This window comes from Megalobrama amblycephala, linkage group LG12 (genome assembly GCF_018812025.1).
Source record: "Megalobrama amblycephala isolate DHTTF-2021 linkage group LG12, ASM1881202v1, whole genome shotgun sequence".
In the NCBI taxonomy this organism is placed as follows: domain Eukaryota; kingdom Metazoa; phylum Chordata; class Actinopteri; order Cypriniformes; family Xenocyprididae; genus Megalobrama; species Megalobrama amblycephala.
The window spans coordinates 40,629,870-40,639,924 of record NC_063055.1 but is presented as its reverse complement, the minus strand read 5'-3'; the positions used below and the strand labels follow the sequence as shown (position 1 = coordinate 40,639,924).

The window sequence follows — 10,055 nt, the reverse complement described above, 5'->3', positions numbered from 1 at the left end:
TTTTTTAAGATTGTGAAAAAAGCAATCACAGGAGAGGATTATCAGAAACTATTTAAAAAGCACAAAAGAGGTAATTTTCACCCTGCGTCAGAATATATTTCAGAAAATACAATATAAAATAGTCTTTTTAATGGATCATCTCAATTGTATTAATCTGAAGCTTAATTAAAGGCTTTCGTTGTTTGTTGAAATAGTTATTTAATTCACATACAAGACATGAACCGGGGATACACATGCAGTCACCATTGATTTCTACACTCTACAATATGATACAAATAATGCATCTGAAGATACAAAATATAGAAATATTTAAGACAATATTTACAGAACCTTTACAATACTACATTGTTTTTATATATTGTTTTATCATTAGGAAAACATTTAAATTTAAGATATTATTTGTAAATGACTTTGGAAAAGACAGAATATTGCATTTAAAACCATAACCAACATTGCCCAACAAAATGATAAACATTTTATAAAGCTTAAATTTAAAATTACATAAATAAAACCAGTTGAAAACCATGAAGAGCGCATATTAGGAAACGACTGTATTTAGAACAATTAACAGTAAGCAGCGTGGGAATTATAGTAAACTGTATTGCCACTAAATTATACCAAAAATTAAGGAAAAAAGAAAGGGGGAGTGTAGCCTTGACTAGAATTATACTCACAACCGAGAAAATCTAAAAACAGATAAGAAAATGGTTGTAATTAGATTTTTTGATGCACTGAGTTTATGGAATATGGCAAGCGATAATCCCATTTTTTTTGAGTAATGCAAATTGAAATTAAAAATCCATATCCTAATTCTGAAGGTTAAGTGCACAATGAGTCTTCACTTCTTTCCTTCTCCTTAAATAAAGTTATATAGCAGATTTCTTATTGCACAGGTTTCTACAAAACAAAATTCATATTCTTAACAATAGATAAGATTCAATGTACTATTCAAATAAATAGAAGGTAATACTTTTGATCGTTGTGCAATCTCCAGTCACAGTAAACACATGATTTCAGATCAGAACACATGACCTACAGTATCACTTATGTAATGACTGAAACATGCCTGAATTGGATTTCATCCCATAGTTGGATATTTAAGAAAAACATACAATACACCACAGAAGTGAGTACACCCTGTGTAATATCACTTAACTGTCAAATGAAAAAAAAAAAATTGTATCACCTCTTGATAACTGCATTATTTCTAAATTGACAAAAGGGTATTGATTATACATATACACTGTGTGTGTGTGTGTGTGTGTGTGTGTGTGTGTGTGTGTGTGTGTGCAAATCTGCGATCATTAAAACAAAACCGAGTACACCTGATATTTCCAATTAACCTAATTGCATTAACATAGTTATAAAATGACCTGTGAACCCCAAACCTTTCTCAACTTTAGACTTGTATCTTTCTGCATGTCTGATTTGCTCTACATGGAGAAGAATTGCCAGAAAATCGAAAAACCTGATTGTGAGACTACACAAAGATTGAAAAGGATACAGGAAGATTGTGACCAACTAAAAATGAGTGAAAACACAATTGCAGCATTAAGAAGGAGGTTAAAAAAAGAGAAATAGTACCACTAATCATTCTAAAACAGGGATGTCCAATTCTGTTCCCAGAAGGCCACCTTGCAGCAGAGTTTAGCTCCAGCCCTAAATAAACACACCTGAATCACACAATCCAACGTCTTCAGGAACACTAGAAACTTCCATGCAGGTGCAAAATTTGCATGATGGTGGCCCTCCAGGAGCAGGATTGGACACCCCTATCTTAAAATTACTTTAAAAAAAAAAGGGGGACAAGTCCTTTAGACATGGAAATCGGGTTATAAATGGAAATCAGAGTTTCTGTGGCAGCTCAGACAGTGGAAAGGACATTGTATGGTATCAACCTATATGGATGGTATCCAAGAAAAAAACAAATCCTAGCTTACTCTTCGGAGCAAAACAGCAGGATTGGAAGAATTTGAGCAGAAGAAGGATATTTCGACATGATAACAATCCACTGTTGCCAAAATCATGCAAGAGATTCTAAAGATGAAAAGTTAAAACTATGACTTAGCGAAGTGTGTCACCTGACCTGAATCCAATGGAACCCCTTTGGGCTATTTAAAAGATAAAGGTAGATCAAAAAAAACAAAAAACAAAAAAAAAACTCTTTAATCTCGGTAATGAAAGGTTTACTTTCATTGAGTTCCTACTGTGGAGAAATAGTACATCTAAAGGGTTAATATAACACAAGAGGAAATACCCTTATGTTCAACTTAACAAGTAACACAATTACTGCGAGGTGATAGAATTTTGAATCATTGCCATTTAAATAATGATGTACAGGGGTCTACTCACTTCTCACATACTCACTTCACCCACTCTCACAAACATACACTCAGATACTCACATTACCATTTGCTTATGATATGATGCAGTTCTTGCTCTTTCGCCTTTTGCGTGTATGTAGCTGGGTGTGACCACCCGTCAATGTAGGACTATAACGATGTCGCAATTCCTCATTGTCAAAGTATCTAAGCTGCACTGGCCGTGGAATGACATCACCCATAAGGTAACCATCATCATCAGACACCTCTGAAGAAGAGGAACAGGTTGAGCAAAACTGATCTTCATCCTCAACTGTTTCTCCATACCTACCCATATACTGTCTAATTTGTGGACCTCCAGGATCCTGCAAGGTGAGGTCCGATGTGGTTCGAGGGCAAGGCCTAAAGAACTGTTGTCGATACCCATAATTTGCTCCAAAGAGATTGTGTGACATTCTTGATGAGGATGGTCGCTCAAAGTCATTGTGAAATCTATGAATGGGGTCCCCAGGGAAACTCTGATTTTCTGTAGCTAAATGCAGGGCATTGTCTGACCGAGAGCGGCGAGAGCGATAGTGATATTTGTGACCTTTGTGGCTTTTGTGGTGGTGACGTTGGCGCTGACGCTGCTGTCTGGGAGATTCTTGAGTTTGAGGACGTCTTGGCCGTGGTGTCATTGCTTGGGCATTGCCTTCTTGCATACAGGACATACTTCCTGCAAGACCAATGCGACCTTTGACTGGATCCTCAAAACTTAGCCCTCTGGGTGAATCCCAGTATAGTGGAGGAGGGTACCTTACTCGGACAGGCATGCCAATATCAGCAAGGGGTCTTGGGACAGAGCTCAGGGATTCAGTGCTGCGGAACTGCATCGATGAGTTTAAAGTACCCATGGTGCCTTTATCAGACACATTTACCCCAGAGTCTTTACTCAGGTCAGGCATCGAAAATCGAGAGAAGTGCTCCTGACGTCTGTTGGTCCCATCTAAAGAGTTTCCTGCTGAAGACAAACAAAGGGCAGAGATCAGAAATAGGTACACCGTATGAAATGTGTGACAGTTTGAATGCACCAGTTAATATCTTGTTTTCAACATATCCCTGTCAGGTAGTGATATGCAGTATCATGGTATTTGTATTTGTCAAACTAAATTTATGTTTACCTGTAGTGTATGAAAGGGCCAGCGAGTCAGCAGAACCTCTTGGAGTTTGTTCTAGTGGCGTAAGTTCCCCAAAGCTTGGCCCAAACTGGTGCCTGCTCCTCAGCAACGGGGGACGCATCTCTCGGGGGAAACCTTGCACACTGATACTGCGCTTGTCCAAAAATCCAGAATTACGGCTTGACACCTCATTGAAGCTCATTTGTGTTTTGAGCTTAGGAGCATGAAATTCAGGTTCCTGGCCATGGTGCATCCAGTTTTCATTGAAAGAGTGCCCCCTCAGAGCAGCCATGACCGGAGGCTTTTTGGAATTACCCCCAGATGGTTCTTTGGACCAAGACTCTGGACTGCTCACTATCTTGGGTGGCTGATTGGGAGAAGGAGGGTAAGCGGCACGAATGCTACATTGGCTTCGTAGCTGATGGGGATTTGGAGATGTGGAGGAATCTCTTTGTTGAGACTCATAAGAGTAAGGCTCATCCCTGTTTACCCAAACTGGCTGCTCACGGTTCAGACTTGGAGACCGACTTTGGGTTCTACTTGGGGTTCTCGTTGGTGTGCGATGGGGCGTGCGGCTCGGAGCTGGGCTTGAGATGCTCAGCAAATCCATCTGAACAGCTAGAGGCTCTACATCACCAGCTAACTGTGTAGGGCCAGATGATGTTTGTCGTCCACCTTCACCCTTCCCTTTTGTCCCATCCTTTCCAATCTGAGCACTGTGGCGTGACTGTCGGGAACGGGCACTCTGGAATGCAGAGTCTGAGGAGTCTGACAGGTCAGGCTCATCCCCTTGGCTGCAGAGACGGGAACAGTAGATCAAACCTTGTTTCGGCAAGAAGGGACGACCCAGCAAAGACTGATTGCAGCGGGCACAGCTGAAACACTCTTCAGTGGCATGCCAGTGTTGACCTTCATATGCCATCTGACCTTGGTCTATACCTAAAACACATTACAGACAAAAGACAGTAAACTTTCTTTTCTTCTTTTTTTCCTTTTTTTATTTGCTAATGACAACTTCAAATGTAGTGTGAAGAAAATGGAGTTTAGTATTGGGATGAATCACTGAAACAATGCAGGCTTCTGTGTTCTGACTCAGTATTTTCCGACACTGTTCACGTGATCAGCACGACGCATGCGTGTGATGCAGGAGCTGGTCAATTATGAGTAGGCGTTCTGATGTAAAACTTGGAAGCGCTGGACTGTCTAAACAAGGTAAACAGAGTAGGAGACTCACAGGGGACAAAACTAAATTGTTGAATAAAGACGTTATTTTTGTTTTGTTTTTGCACGCAAAAAGTATTCTCGTCACTTCTGACATTAAGGTTGAACCAGTGTAGTCACGTTGAATATTTTAATGATGTTTTTCCAATTTTTTTGGACCTTGAATGTCGTAATTACGTTTCTTTCTATGGGGGATAAAAAAAAAACCCTTTCGGATTTCATCAAAAATCTCTTAATTTGTCTTCTGAAGATGAACGAAGGTCTTACGGCTGTGGAACGACATGAGGGAGAGTAATTAATGACATTATTTTCATTTTTTGGGAGAACTAACCCTTTAAGATTCAGGTTAGTAGAATAAGTTCACACTGTTGCAAAGTTACTTATAGTCAGTAGAATGTCTGTTGGGGAGCATCAAAATAAAGTGTTAGCAAATATTAAGTAAACAGTCTACTAATACTCTATTGAGAGTTAGTTGAGATGCAGTTGCATAGTTACTTAAATTAAAAAGTATCAGGAGTGAAACTTGCTTAAGAAGTGACAATCCTAAGTGCTTCCGCATCACTTCTCTCATCACACTAATTTTTGGGCACAAATTATAATAAATAATATTATATTCATTTTTAGTATGATGTGGTCAAAAAAATAAATGCTAAAGGGCCACCTGCTGAGTAGCCATGCTGTAATTTATCAGTGGACCAAGAAGAATCACTTAAGACATAACATAATGAACTTCCCCCTACTCTACTCCAATCACACCATTGAATGCTTAGGTACTCCTTTTATTTTAATAACACAATATTTGTATTTTAAAGAGGAAAATATCCCATGCATTAAAGTACAAGATAAAATTAAACTTATTTTTGAAACCATATTAAGCTCAAGGTCATATCCTTGTTTAAAATAAAAATTAAAAGCAATGAAATAAAGTGCGTTTAACAAAGTGTTTTACCCCCTGAATAAGGTGTGAAATGCATATCATAATTTTCTGGTGCCTTGACCATTGTCTACTTCAGACACAAACTTGAAAAAAAAAACTGACATGCAGGAATAAAATCACAGAAAAATTCTGGTAACTAATATATTACCCCACAGGGCTCCTATTTTGAAAAATGTTGGTGCACATAAAGAACTTTAGGAGCACAATTAAAAAAATTAATAATAGCCTCACACAATGATCAAGTTACTGTCAATCAAATTGTCTTCATGTCACTGTTTCTCTGCCATGTTTAACTACGAGCATTGAAAGCCCAGATACCCAAGTTGAAGCTAATATTCCAGCAGAGTATGAGGAATTTGCCGAGGTTTTCAGCAAAGCCCAAGCCACTCAACTCCCTCCTCATCATTCGTGGGACTGTGCTATTGAACTGTTACCTTAAGTATACCCACTGTCAAAACCAGAAGCCTTGGCCATGGAGACCTACATTGAGGAGGATATAGCATCTGGGTTCATTCATCACTCTGCCTCTCCAACAGCAGCAGACTTCTTTTTCGATGGAGGGCTCTGACCATTCATTGATTATCAAGGAATAAATACAGTAACTGTCAAGTATAGATATCCTCTACTAATTGTTCCCTCAGACCTTGAACAACTCTGTGAACCACACATCTATACTAAGCTTGATCTCAGAAGTGCTTATAATCTCATCAGAATCGGAGAAGGGCATGAGTGGAAAACACCTTTAATCACTGGGCTCTATGAATACCAGGTGATGCTGTATGGCCTGGCAAATGCATCTGCAGTTTTCCAATCATTAACAAAATCTTCTGTAATCTGCTCAACCAGTATGTAATAGCCTGCACTGATGACATCTTCATATACTCTCAAGACATAGCTCAACATATTCAACATGTAAAGACTGTCCTCTCATGACTCCAGCAACACCAACTCGATGTTAAGGCAGAAAAATGTGAGTTCCATTCCAGACATACAACCTTCCTCAGCTACAATATAAGTCACCGGGGCATAGAGATGGATGTCACCTGGGAGGGAATCTTTAGTCACCTCACAATTCGATCCGATTCCGATTCTGGGAGTCATGATTCGATTCAAAAACGATTCTTGATCTACTTTTTTCTTATTAATTAATTAATTCATTCATTCATTTTCCGACTTCAAAATCTTAAAATCCTTACATTCACATATCCTTACATTTACATATCCTTACATAAGTAATTACAAGTAGCCTACTTTTTAAAATAATTACAAATTAAAAAAATTATTAAATTAAAACAATTAAGAACATTTAAGAATTTAAAACTTATATAACTTCAAATCAAAGCAAGTAGCAAATAACAAAGAGGAGCAAAGAAACATTACAAGCAATAAACAAATAGTGCTTTTAAGACATAACTGGCTGTGTTTACATTAATTTTGCGTTATAATATAACCATTTTGAGATGCAAGTGCGTTAAACCACTTACGCATAGTCGCGCACAGCCGCATATGTGAGCACTCTTCACAAAAGCGCACGTCAGCATTTGAAATTGAAAGCAGCCTTCTGAGTCTCATATTTTAAATATATAAGTCCACTGCATTCCAAAAGACATAAATGATGCCTTAGTAGAGCATTTGTAAGGAAAATACCGGCAAGTGAGACCGTGCACTGCATGTGTAACATCAAACGGAACTTAAATGATTCCTGTGTTTCACCAACTTCTACAGAAGATTAATTTAAAACTACATTATAATTGCAGCTCCACTAATGTCTTTACTCAGGGGGAACCCATCCAAGCTACCATGAAATGATGCAGAACACCAGGCCTTTCAGTCTTTCGAGACCAGCTTTACGACTGCTCCTATTCTCAAACATCTTGAATTCATTGTTGAAGTATCTAATTGTGGTATCGGAGTGGTAGTATGCAGAAACTTGTTGCCCTGAAACATTGTCACTGCTGAAGAGATACATGACATTTCTCTGTGGGGTGGTAAAATCATTATTTTTGAAGTAGTTAAACTAACTCATCTCTCCTCTAACTGGATATTAATTCCTCTACTCTGTTAATTGTTCTAAAATGACACTATGGAATTAGCAACAGAGTCTTGAGATGGTTGAGAAAGTATTTCTACACACAAGACAGTTTTAAAGACAAAAACTTGAAATAGTTGAATCTGGACCACTGAATTATTAAAGATAATGCATACCCGAGGTTTAACAGGAGAGTAAAATGACAATAATGTAACATGGAACACAACTTTAAACATGAAACAACAAGAATAGATTTCAGGAGGGAGGTTGCAGTGGAGCTTTCTAGTGGGAGGGTTGGTGGGTCTATGCCATGAAAGAGTCAGTTTTTTGGGGAACCAGAGACCACCATGGTTGAGTTGGCGGATGAGAAGACCAAGACTGGGCTGGCCGAGAAGACCATGTCCGATGGATGGAGATCCACGGAGGCCGCCGAACATAATGGAGCCAGAGAATCGGAAAGGCCACAGCAGAGCCAGAGGATCAGAGGACCAGGGTGAATCTGGAAAAACTGTTGGCTCTGACAGAGCGGGAGAAGACCACAGCAGAGCAGACGGAGCCAGGAACCACCAGGGTGGAGCAGATGGAGCAGAAGACCCCCATAGCGGAGCAGGCAAAGCAGGAGGCCACCACGGCAGAGAAGATGGAACCAAGTGTGTCTGATTGCATCCCGCAGTACTATAAGCCACGCCCCTACAAATGACGCCCTTATTACAAGTTAGGCACTCTATAATGAAACAGCCATTCAGGATGTCATCAGAGCCACACCCTCTGGAATCGGTGATGTTGTCACTAGTACCGCTCTTCTTCTACTTTACTTTCCTTGCTTTTTAAGCTTCACTATTGCCACCTAATGATAAGGCATACAGGTCATATTACATAGATCACCAGATGTTGTAAGTCATCCTGTTTTTTTGTTTTTTTTAAATATTTTAATTATGAAACTTAATTTTTTTGGAAAAGGGGTAGGGTTATGGTAAGGCTTAGGGTTGGCTATAATTTTATCTATAATTACCATGAGTCTGTATTAATTCGATTGTATCATTTATTTTATTTTGTTTTACTAATAGCTGTTATTTCATTCTTCATAAGATTTGAAAGCAATACAAGTAAGCCTTGCAAACATTTCATACATAAAACATAAAATCATTTACTTCAAAAAATTGTTATAGTCAATAACATTCACACTTGTTCTTTGCGGAAGGCATAACTTGTAGAAGTAGGCGTAACTTGCAGGGGCATGGTTTGTAGTACTGTGGGACACAGACAGACCCTTCTCGATGGAACAGACGACCACCAGGGTGGACCTGAAGACCACCTCAGTGGCACAGCCATTGTAAAGGCCCATAGTGAAGCCAGCAGAAAGAGAAACAACTTCACTGAAACTGATGACCATGGTGAAGACCTCTGGAAAGTTGTCAGAGTTGGAGACCATGGTGTGGCCGGCAGACCATGGTGTGACCATCCTCTGTTGTGGCAACAGAGAAAACAGGGGGTACAGAGAGTTAACTGCTGGCCTCCATGGCCATGACTGTGAACAAAGAGAGCTCAGGGATGGCCTCCGTGACCGTGACAGGGGGCACAGAAAGTTCTGAGGCAACCTCCTTGGCTGTGATAGGGATGACAGAGATTTCAAAGATGGCCTCCATGGCAGTAACAGAGCCGACAGGGGACACAGAGTTCAGGGATGACCTCTTTGGCAGTGTCAGAGCAGACAGAGAGTTCTAAGATAGCTTCCATGGCTGTGACAGGCCAAGCATAGTGTGGCGACCAGGGCGGGCGAGAGCCATGAGGGAACGGCGCGAGCATGAAAGGAGGAGCGACGACCGTGGAGGACGAGAGAGGACCAGGCCTGGACTTTATTTTATGTGTTATTATGTTTGTGTGGCCTGCAGACGTCCGCGAGGGTCTGCCGGCATTACTTTCGTTTTGTTCTTTGCTTATTTTGAATTAAACTTTTGTTGAACGTTCGCCGGTTCCCGCCTCCTTCTTCCCACATCTACTGACCTCGTTACACATAGATTTGAGAGACATGTGTGAGGGCCAAACACACAAGATGGTGGTAGCCATCACAGGCAGCACAGATGACAGTGGAAGGACCTCCGGGACCACCAGACTTGGAAGTTCTCAAACCACGGAGCTTGAGACTACCAGGCTTGGGAGCGCTGAGACCACCGGGCTTGTTTTCATAGCCACACATACTGCCATACTCTGTGAATCCACCACTTTAGATGCCCCCCTTACCTCAAGATGGCTTTGGTGGATGGGATCTGATACAGCGGTGCTTTATGCTCCAGGACCACCAGAGCTTGTGGTGAAACACAAAACACACACAAATATAATCCAAACAGGAGAGGACGATGACAATAATCCAAATATGGAACACAATCGCA

At 40.3% G+C, this 10,055-nt stretch overlaps 1 protein-coding gene across 3 annotated transcripts in view; it reads right to left on the bottom strand.

The window, feature by feature from the left end:
• Positions 1-607: 607 nt before the first annotated feature.
• prickle2a (prickle homolog 2a) overlaps positions 608-10,055 on the bottom strand; it is a 57,024-nt gene continuing 47,576 nt past the window's right edge. For 2 of the 3 annotated variants that reach the window (XM_048211219.1, XM_048211220.1), the window contains exons 7-8: positions 3,482-4,417; positions 608-3,321 (exon numbers count right to left, since the gene is read on the bottom strand). In XM_048211219.1, the coding sequence (XP_048067176.1) occupies positions 2,417-3,321; positions 3,482-4,417 (1,841 nt within the window). In that variant the 3' untranslated portion in view covers positions 608-2,416. The remainder of the gene's footprint in view (positions 3,322-3,481; positions 4,418-10,055) is intronic. The other variant, XM_048211222.1, reaches the window with a different exon arrangement.